This window comes from Aspergillus tanneri (genome assembly GCF_003426965.1).
Source record: "Aspergillus tanneri strain NIH1004 chromosome Unknown AapTan_3_pilon_pilon_pilon, whole genome shotgun sequence".
Lineage (NCBI taxonomy): Eukaryota > Fungi > Ascomycota > Eurotiomycetes > Eurotiales > Aspergillaceae > Aspergillus > Aspergillus tanneri.
Genome location: NW_022984630.1, coordinates 2,199,628 through 2,216,614, shown reverse-complemented (window position 1 = coordinate 2,216,614; position 16,987 = coordinate 2,199,628). Strand labels below are relative to the sequence as shown.

The 16,987-nt window shown below is 50.3% G+C and overlaps 7 protein-coding genes across 7 annotated transcripts; 2 read left to right on the top strand and 5 right to left on the bottom strand.

Moving 5' to 3' along the window:
* Positions 1 to 405: 405 nt before the first annotated feature.
* ATNIH1004_004545 (phosphatidyl synthase) lies at positions 406 to 1,830 on the bottom strand (the record flags this gene model as incomplete). The annotated part of the gene is made up of 1 exon (XM_033569215.1): positions 406 to 1,830. One exon carries the CDS (start codon positions 1,828 to 1,830, stop codon positions 406 to 408), a length of 1,425 nt encoding a protein of 474 aa, XP_033428021.1.
* A 1,408-nt stretch (positions 1,831 to 3,238) lies between these two features.
* gldB (putative glycerol dehydrogenase (GldB)) lies at positions 3,239 to 4,273 on the top strand (the record flags this gene model as incomplete). Its single annotated transcript, XM_033569214.1, has 2 exons — positions 3,239 to 3,646; positions 3,704 to 4,273. The coding sequence occupies 2 exons, from the start codon at positions 3,239 to 3,241 to the stop codon at positions 4,271 to 4,273; spliced, it is 978 nt and encodes a 325-aa protein (XP_033428020.1).
* A 2,324-nt stretch (positions 4,274 to 6,597) lies between these two features.
* Positions 6,598 to 8,939, bottom strand: ATNIH1004_004543 (uncharacterized protein; the record flags this gene model as incomplete). The annotated part of the gene is made up of 3 exons (XM_033569213.1): positions 6,598 to 8,171; positions 8,240 to 8,637; positions 8,899 to 8,939. 3 exons carry the CDS (start codon positions 8,937 to 8,939, stop codon positions 6,598 to 6,600), a joined length of 2,013 nt encoding a protein of 670 aa, XP_033428019.1.
* A 440-nt stretch (positions 8,940 to 9,379) lies between these two features.
* On the bottom strand, positions 9,380 to 9,939 carry ATNIH1004_004542 (uncharacterized protein; the record flags this gene model as incomplete). The annotated part of the gene is made up of 3 exons (XM_033569212.1): positions 9,380 to 9,432; positions 9,528 to 9,821; positions 9,930 to 9,939. 3 exons carry the CDS (start codon positions 9,937 to 9,939, stop codon positions 9,380 to 9,382), a joined length of 357 nt encoding a protein of 118 aa, XP_033428018.1.
* Positions 9,940 to 10,319: 380 nt separating this feature from the next.
* Positions 10,320 to 11,338, top strand: ATNIH1004_004541 (uncharacterized protein; the record flags this gene model as incomplete). Its single annotated transcript, XM_033569211.1, has 3 exons — positions 10,320 to 10,385; positions 10,485 to 10,600; positions 10,672 to 11,338. 3 exons carry the CDS (start codon positions 10,320 to 10,322, stop codon positions 11,336 to 11,338), a joined length of 849 nt encoding a protein of 282 aa, XP_033428017.1.
* A 153-nt stretch (positions 11,339 to 11,491) lies between these two features.
* Positions 11,492 to 13,990, bottom strand: ATNIH1004_004540 (glutathione S-transferase family protein; the record flags this gene model as incomplete). Its single annotated transcript, XM_033569210.1, has 8 exons — positions 11,492 to 11,553; positions 11,604 to 11,949; positions 12,004 to 12,087; positions 12,140 to 12,317; positions 12,379 to 12,509; positions 12,661 to 13,255; positions 13,354 to 13,535; positions 13,685 to 13,990. The coding sequence occupies 8 exons, from the start codon at positions 13,988 to 13,990 to the stop codon at positions 11,492 to 11,494; spliced, it is 1,884 nt and encodes a 627-aa protein (XP_033428016.1).
* Positions 13,991 to 14,400: 410 nt separating this feature from the next.
* Positions 14,401 to 16,304, bottom strand: ATNIH1004_004539 (putative MFS multidrug transporter; the record flags this gene model as incomplete). The annotated part of the gene is made up of 5 exons (XM_033569209.1): positions 14,401 to 15,304; positions 15,377 to 15,706; positions 15,852 to 15,925; positions 16,027 to 16,048; positions 16,108 to 16,304. The coding sequence occupies 5 exons, from the start codon at positions 16,302 to 16,304 to the stop codon at positions 14,401 to 14,403; spliced, it is 1,527 nt and encodes a 508-aa protein (XP_033428015.1).
* Positions 16,305 to 16,987: the final 683 nt, after the last annotated feature.

The following is a 16,987-nucleotide window of genomic DNA, read 5'->3' as shown; positions in this document are numbered from 1 at the left end:
CTATTGAATCATACCCAGATAGTATGAAGTCTATTCGTAAATCCATCCCAACCATCCAATCTAATCCAATCCAGTAAACGGCATCATTGGTTTGAAATAACATAGGATTTGTTCATTGATGCGGCCGGCATCATCCATAAGATAAACCCAGTCTAAAGTGAGAAAAAGATGCGAAAATAAACACGATTCGGTCGGCCTGCCAGACGAAGAGTCTCGAAATAGACAACCATGGATATCAAAAGTCCATAACCCATAAACCCATAATAGAAATCTCGCAGAAATGATGAGGAAGATAAAAAAGGGAACATGGTCATGAAAAGTAAAAGACCACCAAACGCCATTGGAACTGTCTTCGTTCCGTCGCTTTTTTCTTAGTGTATGGGTTGACGTCAATGGTGCCATTATTTACTCAACAGCGGAAGCGCCGTCACCGTGTGTCACTGGGTTCACCTTGGGGTTCCACTTGAACTTGAACTCCTGGCCTAGTTCCTTGCGGACCGCCGCCTTAACCGCCTCCAAAACGTTGTTAAACACACCGAAGTTGGCCGGGTTGTTGGTGTCGTTGTCGGTTACCGCACCCTGGAACACACCGGTGCGGACAAGACAGGTGTTCCATCCGTACATGTTTCCACCGCAGATGTCAGAAGCCGGATTGTCGCCAACCATGTACACATTCTGCGGCAGGCGGTTCTCATTGTGGATCTGCTCCATCCAAGAACGGAGGACCTCGTCGGCATACGTGTAGGTGGCGCGTTCAGGCTTGCCGTAGACAACACGCTCCAGGTCGACACCGGTGAGGGCCTTGTACTGGGCCTCAATTCCAATACGGAAGGCCCCCTGGGTCAGACGAGGAGGTCCCTTGTGATCCGTAGGGAAGACCAGGTCACCCTGCGAGAAGTAGACGGGAATGCGGGAAGAAACAGGGTCCTTGGCGCGGGTAAGCATCTTGCCGTCCTCGGCCAGCAGCAGGTCAATGATCAACTGCATGTCGGTAGCGTAGTCACGGGAGTCGGCGAAGACGAGGATAGCGTCAAACTTTATCTTGGAGAAGTCACGGGGTTTGGCCTCAGCACGGTCTTCATCGGAGAAGAACCTCCAGGGCGACACGGTGGGGTCCCATGCGAGGATGTCCTTCGGGTGGACGACATTCTTAAAGCCGTAGTTCTCGGCGACTTCACGGATCTTCTGCCCCTCGCCACCACAAACCAGGACCGTATCGTAGTACTCAGACAATGCCTGCATTGGGGTGTGGGACTGGATGAATTGATCGGTGGAGATAGGGACCTCCAGGATCTCCGAGAGCTGCTGGCAACGGGCCTCTTCCGTTTTTCCACCACCGTTGGTCAACAGGATGTAGGGGATCTTAATGCCCAGTTCGTTGTCACCATTGAGCATCTTCAGCGCCTCCTTGGCCTCCTCGATGGGCTCGTTGCCGTGGGCCAGGACACCGTCAATATCGAAGGCGAAGGCCATGTTCTTTGCCGCTGCGACCTTCTCCTTGGACATGTCCTGCACCTGGGAGGCCAGGATGTCACGAGAGACGGAGGCACCACCAGTGACCGCGGATGACAGGCGAGAAATCCGGGGGGAACGGGGGATCGGGAGAGAGGTGCCGAAGGAGTTACGAGAACCACGACGTTCCCGCGTCGAGGGAGCCAGACTCAGGTTGTGCATGAACTGAGCTGCATCACTGATGGAGCTTCGGGTCGCAGGAATCTCAACAGTGTTACCCGCATCGTTGGGGATAGGCAGAGTGCTGCTGCCAGGATGTTCTCTGTGGGTGGGAGCAGTGGGGTCAACACCGAGATCAGCGTCGTCAAAGCGAGGCATGATGAGTTAGATTTCAAGAATTGGACTTGATTAGAAGGATGAAGGATGAATCTTTCTACACGGTGTGGCGAGAGAAAGAGGGAGAGAGAAAGAGCAGAAAGGGGGGTGATAAGAGATTAAGAAGATGTATGATATCACTCCCGGAACTGCAAGGAAAGACAACGAGATAAGGAGGTCGGAAGAAGGGAGGAAAAGCAAGAATGGAAGATAATAAAGAAAGCAAGCGGCGGGCATGGATACAATCTATATATATACTGATAATAAAGACCGGTTTTCCAGTGGCGGTGAATACTTCCTCCAAGGAATGAAAGCTGTATGGCTTTTCCTGCTTGCAGCCATTCACTTCCTCAGACAGGCTCCACCGGCGGATCATCATTCCTAGGAATTATCGTCATCGTGGATTTGGCATTTGATTATCCCTGATTCGGCCAGAGAGAACATACATTGTACGCAGGAGCGGGTACGGCGGATCCACTAGTCCTGTTTTGGCACCTGCAATAGTGGGTGGTAATACCGGGACCCGGTCCTGTTCTGGTACTGGTAATATAACCAGGGTAATGTAGCCACTTTTTCTGCGCCATCACATCTCCGAAAAGGACGGTGCTAATTCTATGCTGCAGATGGCAGCCTGAGTCTAACCCAAATTACACAGGAGAGCGGGGCGGGAAAGCCCCTCTGGAGGAGCGAGAGGGTGGCATCACTGGGGACGTGGGCACTCCTATTGGCTGAGGGATTTTCTGATTTTTTTCTTTCTTTTATGAATCCCAAAAAATGATCCAATTCAGCACGCTGAGTGGATGATGAGCCGAGCGGGTCTATCTTTAACTACCCATTCGCTGCTATAGATTTCCGCCCATGGATCGCGCGTGCGATCGCTGGAGCCGATGACGATCGAGCGGACAGCAGCGGGTCAAACGCTCGCACCGTTTCAATCCAACATTGGAACGGTAGAGGCTGAGTCCGAGTGATGTCATAGCGGCCCGGTTGGCTTTTCGGTCTGTGGGGCGGTTCTCTTGTGGATGCCGTCATGGGAAGGTCCGACAACAACAGATACCATTTCAACTCATAAATGTAGAGGTCAATGGGAGATGAAGTAGAATATCGTAGATGGAGTGGATAGGCCGTGATAAAAGCCCTCACACTATTCCCCAAAATTTAAAAAGAATAAGGTAAATTGCAATTGCTAGTCCAGAAACGTGATCAGGATCCTGACAGCCACCCCTCCTTCATTGCCGCTATTTCCCCCTCCACCCCACCTGGTGCTTCTCACCAACGCAGCAAGAACCACTACCCCTCATCATCTTTTATCCCTCAATATTCTCTCTTGGCTACCACCCTTTTCTTGAAACTCTCCTCCCATCCTTGAAACCTTACATTCCTCAATTGTCTCTCTTATTGTCAATCCACCATGTCGTCCGGGCTCACGTTCACCCTAAGCAATGGCGTCAAAATCCCCGGTGTCGGATTCGGTACTTTTGCCAACGAGGGTGCCAAGGGGGAAACGTACAAGGCAGTCATGCATGCTCTGAAAACGGGTTACCGACACCTCGATTGCGCCTGGTTCTATCTGAACGAGGACGAGGTCGGAGATGCCCTGAAGGACTTTCTGAAGGAGACGCCCTCTGTCAAGCGTGAGGATATCTTTGTCTGCACCAAGGTCTGGAACCACCTGCATCGCTACGAAGACGTGCTGTGGTCAATCGAGAGCTCTCTGAAGAAGCTCCAGCTCGACTATATAGATCTGTTCCTCGTGCACTGGCCCATTGCCGCCGAGAAGGACGGACAGGACAAGCCCAAGATCGGTCCAGATGGCAAGGTTTGTATTCACCATTATCCTGTCCTCTGATGGCCGGCTAATGCAGCGTTTTTCCAGTATGTGATCCTCAAGGAACTCACCGAGAACCCCGAGCCCACGTGGCGCGCCATGGAGAAGATCTACGAGGACGGCAAAGCTCGCTCGATTGGAGTGTCCAACTGGACCATTGAGGGTCTGGATAAGCTCCTCAAGTTCGCCAAGGTGAAGCCTCATCTCAACCAGATTGAAATCCATCCCTTCCTTCCCAACAGTGACCTGGTGGAGTACTGCTTCAAGCAGGGTATCATGCCCGAGGCGTACTCGCCGCTGGGCTCGCAGAACCAGGTCCCGACGACCGGCGAGCGGGTCAGCGAGAACAAGTCCCTGAACGAGATCGCAAGCAAGGGTGGCAATACCCTGGCGCAGGTGCTGATTGCCTGGGGTCTGCGTCGCGGCTACGTGGTGCTGCCTAAGAGCTCCAACCCGGCTCGCATTGACTCCAATTTCAAGAGCATCACTCTGTCGGATGCCGACTTCGAGGCCGTCAACAAGGTCGCCGAGGGTCGTCACTTCCGATTTGTCAACATGAAGGATACCTTTGGATATGATGTGTGGCCAGAGGAGACTGCCAAGCAGATCTCGGCTTAATAAAGGGGGATCTAAATAACGTTTCTATCGTTTGATTTATGCGGGCCATAATGAAGCACGGGGAATATGTCTGATAAGAAGTCTACAGAGATACTAAAACGAGTAGATCTACATTTATAACGGCTACACAGAGTCCGCTATTGAAGCATTCCATATGATACCTAAGGTAGGATATACTTGAAAAAAATACGTGGTGCTGGGTGAAACGAGTCATGTCTCTGTAATTCGGGAATGAGAAATTAAAAATAAAAATAAACGGAGAAAATAAATTTGGGATGATGAAACCTAAGATGGTGCTGCAACATGCATACTCTCCGAGTACTACACTAAAGGTGGACTCGGAGGACAGTCCTCCATGATGCGATGTTCTTTCGGAGGACGCTATTCCGGATATACTCTGAATACTTTGTACTGGACACGTCAATTCTTAAAAATTGTATATGTTGAACAAACAACGTCCATCTCATTATAGTAATCATCATTTCTCTACCCTACTTACATCCTTAATACTAGCACAGAATATCCATACAAACATGTAAAGCATCATGCATTGTATATGCACATGTCCTCTATCGACGAACTGCGTCCTCACATCCTGATCGGAAAATTACGGAACATACCCCTTCCCGGTGGGCAAATCCGGAAAAGCCCTAACACCGGACTGTCAACGCGGTGGAACCGTGACCTAACTTAACCCTACCCTATTCGAGAAGCGCGAGCACGTTCCAGTTTTCTGCCTGCTAGGAAAAGAAATGACGTGTGGGTTGAACTAACCACCCGAAGCGTGGCGCCTAAGTTCTGGTGGGTCTTACCTGATTAGGGTAAAACTAGGTACACTGTCCTCCGTCTCCACTATCTCTTTCTTTCTCTCTTTCTTTACGAAGGGATAGGATACGGACATAGTCATAATAATAAAAATAATACGACTCGGAAAGGTAGGTAATTTCCGAGTTTTGTGTCTTATTATCTAATGATTCTGTTTGGTTGGAATGCCGACATTTGGATGTTTAATCTCATCTAGATATGGTAGTTATCCATTTATCTATGGTTTGGATATCCGAGTCTCACACGGAGAAGACTTGATCCTTGGATTACATCATTACGGAGTCTCAACAGTAGTATGTATCTAGGACCGGATATCCGATAATTCGGTATCGGTTCCTCGGTCACGGATTATCAGTTCTACGGTGCGGCACCGGTGAGCTGAGAGGGAAGTAGGGAGTAGGTGCTTACCACATCTACCATCTATCTCGGGTGTAACCGAGGACACTGTGGAATGACTGTTGGTCATTAGCTCAATACTCTTTTGATCTTGATAGAACTAGAGCACATATTTTCTATAGATACAATCGCTTCCAGAAGTAGATCCCCTACAGAGTCCATTGTATGTATATATGTAAGTACAGAAAAGTAGATAATCTACCAAGCCATTCAAATCATTTCATACTCCCCTTCTATCCATCGGGCCAAGTAGATACCTACCTACTCTAACTCCAAGGACTGTCTCAACTGTCTCCCCCAAGACAACAGTTTCAGTTTCAGTTCAGTTGAGTTCATTTGATAGACCATGATCTCATTCAGGATCCACCAAGACCAAAACACAGTCCATCCTAGACCCAATCCTACCTTAGCTGCAGCATGCACTAAGTAACCTACTCCGTATTATGTCCCTGATACCATCGGGCACAGTAAGGTAAATGTAATACCATTGCATGCAAGACAACCTACTAGTAGCCAACCTGCAGTCATCCACATCGTGCGATTCAAAATCTCGATGATTGCACCGTGATATGGAGAAGATGGAGAAATAATGACAGCTTACGCTCCATACAAGTCGCTCTCTGGGGTTGTTTTCGTGTTGATCGCCCATAGTCGGAATCTGATCCCCTCTACGGGTACATTCGGTTGGCTACATACTCGGTACAGTCGAGGAAGGAGTGTCGACAGCCTAGGGAAAGGAGGTTAAGCGAGAGAGAAGAGAGATCAGCATTGGTCTCTGAAAAGAGCAAGCATTCTACGGCTCGTTCACTAGGATACTGCCTTTCTACTTTACAGTGACGGCAGCTGGAGGGTTCTCTGTCACATGCAACCCCGGATTAAACAGCAACAATCGTCGTCACTCCGAGAAACATTCAATCCATTGGCCGATATCCCGAGTCTCTTGACAGATCAGTTCTCAGTGATTACGATTATGTACATGATCCCTAGTCCTCCAATTATGGTGCGCGAATTCCCGGCCCGGGACAGATTACTGCAGAAGAATCAAATAGCCTTACTCCAAACTAATAAAAAGATAGCAAAGGCTCAACCAGAAAATATAGGCGTTAAGCTCGCGACCGAACTCGCCTTGGCATCGGTGTTGACCCTGCATGGGCCTTGAGGATCCTCGCGCTTTTCCCCGAACCGCTGCTGACCGACGCTGCTTTGCTCGTGCTGGTACTGCTGCCGCTTGTTTTCTTCGATGATGTTGCCAGGAACGCCGTCTTGGGCGACTTGGGGGTCAACTTTTTTCGTCGCTCAGGGCTTGGTGATAATGAGGGGCTGGAGTCGAGGGAGGTCATTGCCGTTTTAGGTGTCCCCAACCTCCGCACACGTCGTGTACGAGGGGTTGCAGTAGCAGGTGCAGTAGTCGACGCAGCCTGGGTGTTGTCACCACCAGTCTCTGGGGAACTCTGAGAGCGGGTGAGGCGCCGACTGGCTGCCTTTCTTTTCTCGGAGTCGCGACTCGAGGGATTGTCGCCCCGTCCATCAACGTCATCGCGGTGTTTCTTCCCACCAAGGTTTCCTCCCTCATACTGAACGAGGTGCTCCTCGTTCCACGAGACCTGTTTCTTTGGTCGACCAGGTTTGCGGGCGGACTTGTCGTCATCGAGGGGCACGGACGATTGTTGTGCCAATGTCTGCAGCATGAACTTCGGGGGGAGCGAATCCCCTTTATTCTGTCGCGTGTTACGACGGGTTTCTAACGCCAACTCTTGGGCCTCGGACCGCTGGAGAAAAACAAATTCGGTCCCCTTAGCTCGGCGTAGAGAAAAGGTGTTGCGAACAGCAGCGGCAGTGGTTTTCCGGGGAGGCGCGGCGTTGCTATTTCGAGCGCTTCGACGGGGACTGGTGGGAGGCGGGTCGTTCTCGTCACTGAGATCCTTCACAAGGCCCTTGGTCGGTGATAGCTGCGTTTTCTGAGGCGAGGGGGAATTGGCGTCAAGATCCTCCAGAGCTCGACGAGATGGCGGGGTGGGCATTTCGGTCATTTCCATAACCTCCTCCGACTGGGGAGAGTTCTTCTCAGGGCTCTCTGCCACCTGTGCTGCTGCTTTAGCTTCACGTTTTGCTTTGGCCTTGGACAGGAAGCTGTTTAGCAACGCAGTATCCTCTCCATCCAATGAGCTCCGTAGTGCCGACCGGACCAGGGTCGACTCCTGCTCTGCAGTCAACTTCTGCACGGTCGCTGTTGCGCATGCAGTAGCAATTTGGCCATCAGTGTGCTTTTCTGTGCTTGACAGTTCATGTCGATCCTCCGTCATGATTGCATCTAACACTGCATCGCCGTCGTGTGGCAACGTCGTAGTTGTCGCAGTATCGCCTGTGTCGCCCCCAGCGTCCTGAATTTGGGGGGAGTGGATATCCCCAAGCTCTTTAATGTTCAAGGTGTTTTCCACCTCCTCACTCGACGGCCAACTGGATTGGCCATGTAGCGAGCGGGGATAGGTTACGGGCAGCGCCAATGCGTTGCTCGTAACGGATTCGTCCTGTTCCACGGGCATTTGCGCGACCGACGTGGACGTATCCCGTGAGAACTCACCGTCAACGAGCTCACTCTGGGCAAGTTCCAAGCGCTGATGGCCCATGGTCATAGGCTCGGACTTGTCCACGAGACCGTAAATAGCAGGGAGCTTACCTGCAAAGGGTCAGTTAAACGAGTATAAATAAATAAATAGCGATAATCATAAGAAAATGCAAGCTTACGTCGTCTTCCAGATGCATCAGTCTCCCACTTCGTCTCTAGAAACGACCGCCCGCGCGATTTCCCACCAACTAGACTCGAAGGTTCATCGGAATTCTCACCCAGTGTGAAACAGCGTCTCTTGATACCGCGCAGACATGCCGCAGTTCGCGACGAGTTAATCTCAGTGGAAAAGTCATGTTCCACGCAATTCTGCGTGGTCGCAATCATCTGTTGTAGCGTTTTCATACTGTTAAACGAGGAACGGAAGCGCTTCCACACCTTTCGCGATCGAGGCCGTGTCAGAAATGGAGTCGAGAGTTTTCGATCCCAAACGCGAGGAACTTCGAGAGTGAGTTTGACGGGAGTGAAGCGGAATTTTTCTTCCTGGAGTTGAGAAAGGGTGGGGCTTGTGAGGGGCCTGAAAAGAATAATACGCGTTGGATTAGCAAAGAACGACGATGCGATGATTCAATGATAGATAATGATCAGATCAGATCATGATCACGTAGGGAGGTGAATAGGGGTTGTCAACACGTCAATGTTTCGTCTTCCCCTGACCGATGGATATTTTTTTTTTTTTTTTTTTTTTTTTTTTTTTTTTGCGATTGGTTGGTACCATATCGCATGTTTGCCTTCAATATATATGACTCTGGAATGCTTGAGAAATAAAGATACTCACCCTCGCGCTGGAGATGACATCGCAGCGTCGTTGGTGAACATGGTTTCCTGCTGCGACGCGAAGAATGCTGGGATGGGCCGAGGTAGGGTGACGTCAAGGAATGAGGCAATTGTCTTTCAATTTGGATCAAATCACGGGGTTTTTGTCGTCAAGATAAGATCAGAAGAGCATTTCGTGATACAGTCGCAACTGATGGTCGCGAGGAGATGACTGAACCTGCGACCACGGGCAGAGAAGCAAAATAAAGAGATGCGGGACGGTTGCTGTGCCAACCACCATCGCTCTATAAATACAACACTACTCTGTACATCTGGACCTGGACATCTTGTTGAGAGTCAATCATAGATATGTTTTGCTTTATCTACCTTCCGAAAGAATCACTAATCACTGGCATCTCATGATGATCATACTTCGTAAAGTCATCCACAATGGCCCTTCCACCGCCAACAGTATTAGAGCCTCCCAACACCCCTTTGTCACTCTAGAACACTGTCTCCTGCATGTCACTCTCGTCGAACGGATCCCCAAACTCATCTAGTCAACCCATTTATATCAGCATTCCCTTCCACGCATAGTATGGAAGCCCCTTTGTGACAGTAAAAACGGTAAACAGTAAAGAAATAGCCCACCTAGACTGAAATCCTTGTCCACGACAAACTCCATTGCTCGTTGGAATTCTTCCTCGGCCCGTTTATTCATCCACATAGCTCCCGGCTGCTGATCCGGCGCCGAAGTCATCGTCGTGATCGCCGGCATCCCACCGACTACGTTGGCCGATGCGGGTTGCGTCTGGGACCCGGGCGGGGAGAGTTCCGAGGGAATTCCAATGGTCTTCGTCGGAGTGCGAGCTCCATTTTGGGAGCTGTCCGATGGTATCTGGGCCGACTCTGGAGAGGAGGCCATCTGTGAGTCTCCGTCTGCATCTAGCATAGTTGGGTTAGAATTATTAGTGAAGTCGGTGACGGACGCATAGTTGGATTCTGATCACAAGAACGGGATGTAGATGAAGAATAACGTTCTAGGTAACTTACCGGTAGCCATGACGGACTGGAGGAATCGACGTGAGATCAAGATGCCGTCAGTCCCTCAGTTCTGTGGTGGAAGACGATGAGATGCCGTCAGTCCCTCAGTTCTGTGGTGGAAGACGATGAGATGCCGGCCGGAGAAACCGCCTTAACTAAGCAGCAACAACGATTTTCCCCGTTTGGGTTCTTCCGATCTTTTTTCCTCCTGCAATCAATCCAATTGAATCCAATCAACCAAATTTCCATTCCATAATCCTTCCTTTTCCCCTCTGTATTCCACACACTGGGAATCTCGGGATTTTTGGACTTGGGCTCTATTTTGGTGTAGATTTTGGCCCGTTTGTTACTGACTTGTCCTCTTTCTTCTTCCCTTGTTTATATGCCTGTTCCTTTATTATGAGCGCAAAATCTTCGTCTGCAGCCCCCGATGCGTGGGAGGATGATTGGGAGAGTCAAGCTGACGTATGTATTTATTCAATTATCTCCGAGTCCCTCCATCTCTCCCGATATTGGGTATTCTCTCTCTGTCCTGATCTGACGGGCAATCGTTGTCTCCTGCAGAAAATGATCGCCGACCCGGCCCCGCCTGCGCCAGAGAAGAGAGTCTCCTCCAAAGTTACTAAGGCTCAACGCCGAGCACAACAAGCCGAATTTAACCGCCAACTATGGGCTGAAGCGTATGCCAATCATTGAATTTGAATTTTCGTGAGGCTAGGAAGCAATTTACGTTCTGACTTGTCTCTTCCAGTGAATCCCCCCAAACTTTCCACTTCCTCGAAGCTCGCTCCAATGTTCCCCTCAAGCAAGAATTCAAGCCCACAGTAACCCTACTGAGTCGCAACCCGCATGTGGCTTCCCGGCAATCCTCCTCGGCAGTCGATGCAACAACCGCAGGTGTCGGACGCCTGGGGTTGAATGCGGATGATGACGGCAACTCAGACGAAGACTGTAAACCATCGGAGCCGACTCCTGAAGAACGCCAAGCCATTGCCTTGCGCAACCTGGAAGAAAAGCAGCGAAAGTACGAGGAAGCGCGTGAGAGGCTGTTCGGAAGTCCTTCTGCCACTACCTCCGGTGCATCGTCCCCTCGTAGTGCCACTCCGCCGAAACAACATGAAGGCCGAGGGAAAGGACGAAACCGTGGCGGTGGAAGAGACAACAATAGCAGCAACAACAACAGTAGGGATAAGAGGGACTCTTCTAGCGCATCAGGGAAGTCGAGACATCTTTACGACCCAGCGTCTCCCAAGCAGAACACATCTTATGTACAAAGGAAAGAGAGGTCGCAGACGGGTGACCGAACCGGGAACGACCCACCATCACCTCGGCAGCAGCCGATCCGCGATCCTCGGGGCCCAGATGCCAGTGGCAGGGGTGGTTTCCGATCCGGCAGTAGGGGTGCGAGAGGAACTTAAGTGAGACTACTGCACAAATGTTATACGCGAACCGGGTCCAATTTTGACCAAGCAAGGCTGTGCGCAAGACTGTAGTAGTCTTTGACGTACGCTGCAGGTCACCACTACGATACAAACACCTCCGTATATCCCGAATTGCATAATTCCAACTGATCATGGAAGGCCTCTGCCGGAGTTGATTGCATTTGCAAGCTGAGAGGTGTTGGGACGATTCTCTAGACTAACGTTAGCTTGAGAAATGAGACGTACAACAGCCGTCACTCACGGGCGTATCTCTCATAACTATCAATATAGAGCTCGTCAGTGCTCACGGTGGCCTTGACATGCTTGTCATCTTCAACCGCGCTGACCCAGGCAGCCCATCGACTACCAACTTCGGGGTCTGGCCAGCCACGATAGGGTTTCAAGACACGACCCAGCCGAAGAATCCACGGAGCGATCTGGACGTCCACAAAGGAGAGATTCGGCCCCAGGAAAAACGGTCCCTGTGGATGAGCAGCAGAAACTAGCGTAGTTAGTGCATCCTTCAGCTCTTGCGCGTTCAGGATCTGTTTCTCCCGATTCTGCTCCTGAAGAACACGATAGAAACTAGGCACAACGTGACGGTTAATCTGCGCCAGTTAGTAGGTGCTGGTGGGGGCGATTTGCCATGGGATAAGACCTACAAAGTCTGTCCAGAGTCGACAATGCGCTCGCAGCTGTGCGTCGCCCGGTGGAAGCAGGGGAAGGCCGATGCCCAAGTCCTCAAGCTGTACGAACGTGTTAAGAGTTGTATGGTGGGATTCAAGAAAGGGAGCATACATATTCCATCAATACCGAACTTTCATACGACCCCCAATTGCCATGGCGCAAGGCAGGGACAAGCCCTCTGGGATTCACTTCTAGTAATTCTGGAGGTTTTTGATACGGGTCCACTTCGATGTACTGGTAAGGGATGTTTTTGGCCTCAAGGGCTATCCAAACCCGCTGCACGAAGGGACTAAGGACGGAGTCAGAAATTTGCATGGACTCACAGATGGCAGAGGATGAGTGGGACATACCAGAAACAGCTTCCATATAGCTTCAGGGTACTCTCCTTGGAATGATTTTGAACAGTCACGGCAGCGTGGCCGGTAGCCTGCGTGTGGTATGATTTTTGCGGTTGCTGGTCTTGAACCGACATAGCTTGTGTCTTTTGTATAGATTGGTTAGAATTGAAAATACACCGACAACGGATATTATTCGTAATCATTCATCTGTAGACGGGAAATGGGAATATGATGAGGATGCGGGGAAGAAATCGGACTAGTGCAGTGACGTAGTGGCGGCTTTAGAGGACTTACACTAATCGTTTTCTTCCTTTCTCTCGCCTCCTTTAAGAGATACCGCTGCACACTATTCTTCTTCACACGATCACTCTCCTCCAACGTATGTCTATGGCCACCACCCACGCCATCATTCTTCCCATTCGCACCGTTCCCGTTCACCCGTTGAATCGTAAAAAATCGCTGCCCATTAGCCCCAGGATGCCCCTCCGGCAAGGGCGGATTCGGCGTAAGCACGCCAAAGTGTTGATTCTCACGAGATACAGCCTGTTCCGCGCCGTGATTCTCAAGCACCGGAAACAACGCATGAACGCCGGGCAACGACTCCGAAGCCAGCGACGACGCATCAAACCCATGGGTAAATGTCTCTGGACCTAGCATCGCACCATACCCCGGGAAATATTCTGTGATTTTGATCTTGACGTCGCAGAGGTCTCGTTGCCGAGCTGTTCGTTTGCGCTTCTTCTTGTTCGGGTCGTCGGATTTAGGCGTCCCGGGGGGTCGGCCTTTTAGTCTACAGTCCCAGTAGTGAGAGACGAGGGGTTTGCGCTTGTAATGCTGCGTCGAGCGATGCGAGTAGATGTTATCGACGTGGGGGAAGTAAGTTCGGAATCTAGACGTTATTTCAGTCGAGTAGAAGAATTATTTAGCCATGCTGTTCAGCGACAGACTTGGACAGTTTCATGTGGAAAATGGAAGAAATAAACATACTGCTCTTCACTCAAGATAATGGTTTCATCCACATTGAACAACCGTTCCCTCCAAAGGTCTAGATCCGGTGGGTCTAACACAGAAAGCATATCACGAAGATATCCGTTTTGTTTGGATGTGAAGATCGACACGTCGGAGTCGTTTTCGCACTGGTGTCGCACTTGCGAGGAATCATCACGCGCCTACGCTTTCACAGGTTAGAACACTACCCTCTGCAATCTACAAAATACCAAAAAAAAAAAAAAAAAAAAAAAAAAAAAATAAATAAAAAAAAAGAAAAAAAGACAAAGGAAAAAAAGAAAGAGGGAAAAGAAACGATCGTGACAAATACCAGGGTATATGAATCTCCCGCTCGCGATACCGAAGGCCCATTTCGCTCCAATTTCTGCGAAGAATACGGCTCGAGATTCGCCGCGGTCAACTGCAAGGACGGCAAGGACTGCGCATCCACTACATTGTTGCCCGGCGCGTGTTGTTCCTGGATGGGCGTTGGTTGGTGATCACGCCGCTGTTGTTGCTGGTGTTCCTGTTCTTGAGCGGCAGCTAATGTCGACGCGTCTTCGGCAACGCAGGAAAGTGAATCGGGAGGTAACGGACGAGGGATATCGAGGGCGCGTAAGTGCTCTGGATTGTCCATCTCGGACAGAAGAAAGAGAAAGAAAATAAATAAAAAAGGCGACAGGAGAAATGGAGAATGGAGTATGAGATGGAGACGGGACGCTGCTTTTGGGGCGGTAAAAGGCGGGGAGAGTCTTCGAAGCGGCGAGCGGATACGTATTGGTTTATTTAATTCAGGGATGGACGGTGATGCTATTTATACTCGGAATTACTATGCAAGGGGTTTTTATTTCACTCCTCTGATTCGTAACTAATATTCCTACGACCACATCAGGAAAAAAAAAAAAAAAAAAAAAAAAAAAAAGAGAGAGAGAGTAATTCCGATCAGGTATCATCTGTATTCCAACATCCCAGCCTGATTCACAATAGCAAACAACCCAACTCCAATCTGCACCTCATTCTTGACAACAAACTCCGCAATCATGGTCCTCAATACCCATTTTCATCAACACTGTGTTCATTGTATATGCGCAAACTATGTTTGGCAAACGGACTCCGCGCCCGAATCTCCTCCCCGAATCGCGAAAACACCGGAGGAACGATGCAGAAGAGTGTCGCAATGGCCGCCAGCACGGAGACCGCCACGTTGGCCCCTAATGTCGAGAACATCGGGATCGAGATGAGTGGTAGGACCGCCGATAACATGGCCCGGACCACGCTGAGGGCCGCCAGCCCGCTAGCGGCGTAGCTCAGGTAACTGTCGGTCAGGTAACCGCTCAAAACGTAGTCGATCTCATTCAGGGAGTATCCGATCAGCACCAAGGCCACGACGGACACGATCCAGTGGATATCCTTCACTTGGGGAGGAATGGACCAGGCGAAAAGCCAGAGGGCGCCGGCCAGTGTAGGGGTGCCGATCCAGAACCCAACTAGTTTCTGCTCCGGCAGCAAAAGACGACCCTGTCGACGGTGTCTTGCGATAATCTGGAGATCGAGACAGCGAGTCAAGAACCCAAGACACAGTCCCAACCCGATAGCAAGGAAGGGAAGGCATGCCTGCTTGGTGCTGAAGCCGAACGCCTCGTAGACGGGTGGCAGGACTTCTGTGAAAAGGTACACCAGAGCTACGGAGACAGCGCTCATCACTGCCACGAAGAAGACGATGAGTTCAGTGAAGAAAAGCCGAACCGGTCGGAACAGTGCAAGACGCGCAAAAGTCTGCCTGTCCGGTGCCTGGTCTGGATTTGAGCTCTCAAGTGTCTCGATTTGGGTGACTCGGCGGAGTTTTGCGACCTCCCTTGCTAGTATTAAAGAAGGACGGGACTCACGGATACTCAGAAGCACGAATGTGAGAGCCCCAGTCACCATGGTAGCAATATAGAACACCCACCTCCTGCCAGCTCGTCAACAATGCTTCCTATCCAAGGGATGCGCGGGACAACCAGAGTTCGGACTCAAAACTCACCAACCCAGATCTGCCGTTATGAAGGTGCTCAGGATGGGTCCGACAATCAGTCCCAGGTTCGCTATCACTGCCCAGCAGCAGACTATCCAGACACGGTCGCGGGAGTTGAACATATCTTCAATACTGCCCATGACAACCGTGGTCGGGATGGCCGAAAGGAATCCACTGGCGAGTCGGCCGACGACAACACCGGGTAGCGAGTCGACGGAGGCTATGATAGCACAGGAGACGCTGTACAAGGCGGTGCTGACAACGTAGAGCTTCTTGCGCCCAAACGCTTCCGAGTAAGGGGGGAATATGATGGCGCCGACGCCCTGGCCCAATAGATATCTATAGTTCATCTAGCCATCAGAAATCCTGCCTGTGATTGGGTTTGTTTGTTTATTTATTTATTTAATTTTTTTTTTTTTTTTTTTTTTTTTTTTTTGCATATGTTTGGGCGAAACTCCACAGACATGCGAGGTGTTAGACGGACAGTGATACGAAGAAAAAGATGGACAGTTCTTTCTGGATGCCAAATTCACCGGCAGCTTTATTGGCACAAGTCGACTGCGGCAATCAGCATAATCCTGTACATACGACTCACGTCCAGCTCATGACTCCTCGGGGATAGATGAAGGCATAAGGGCTGGGGGAGGAGGGAAACGTACTCCAGCAGTACTAATCGCCGTCCTACAGGCAAGCTCCCAGGTCAGTACAGCACCCACACTCCGTAAAAGGAGGCGACGTACGTAAAAAGTTCCAAAAACATAACCAGACCACCATCGTAGATTTTCCGACTCAGAGACCAATTCCGAGGGTGTCGTGGGTTCCCCTTCCCCCATTGTATGTGAAGCCCATCGGCCGCCAGCTGTAGTCCATATTCGGTCAAATAGGGGTCCAGAGCGGCCGTGGTCACCTCAATCGGGGATTTATGGAATTCCGACATGACTGGGCTCTCGACGAAAAGATAGCAAGCAAGTTGTGCGAGGGTCTCAAAAGGGAGAGAGGGCAGACGACAAAGAGCAGGAATAACCATGGATTGCAGATCTTCCAGAATATAGCAGCCAGGCCTCGGTTTATAAAATAGATTGGAAATCCCATGAAGGCGAATTCTCGTCAAAATGCAGGGGTTCGAGCTTGCAGGTATCCGACGACGCTCATCGTCACACTCCCCTGGTTGATCGCCGTGCTTGTGGGTGTAACTGAGCGCCTTGTCCAGTGAGCATCTTTTGTAGATTCCTCTATCGAGGTTGTCGTTACTACTGGGCTCTTTGATTCGGTGTAAAGACCCGCATTCCAGATTGCTCTAACGTATTTTATCCCTTGTTCGCACCAGGGAAAGTAAGTATGTGGGAACTAAGAAAAAAAAGAGCAACTTTTGTGTGCCGCGCGTCAAAGCAAAGAATGCTGAAGGAGATGACAACTCCCCCAACGGAAGACCTAACAGTTACATCCGCTGATGACAAAGCGGTTTAGAAAACGTTGGGACTCTCTTATTTCGCGAACCCATCATCCCTCGTGACGGAGGATGAGTGGATAGATATCGCAATTTTTACTCATTGGCAGAAGATTTGGAAGGCTTTGAAAGCAGAAGGATGTCTTGATTCGTCTGTCTGCAAACTATGTATA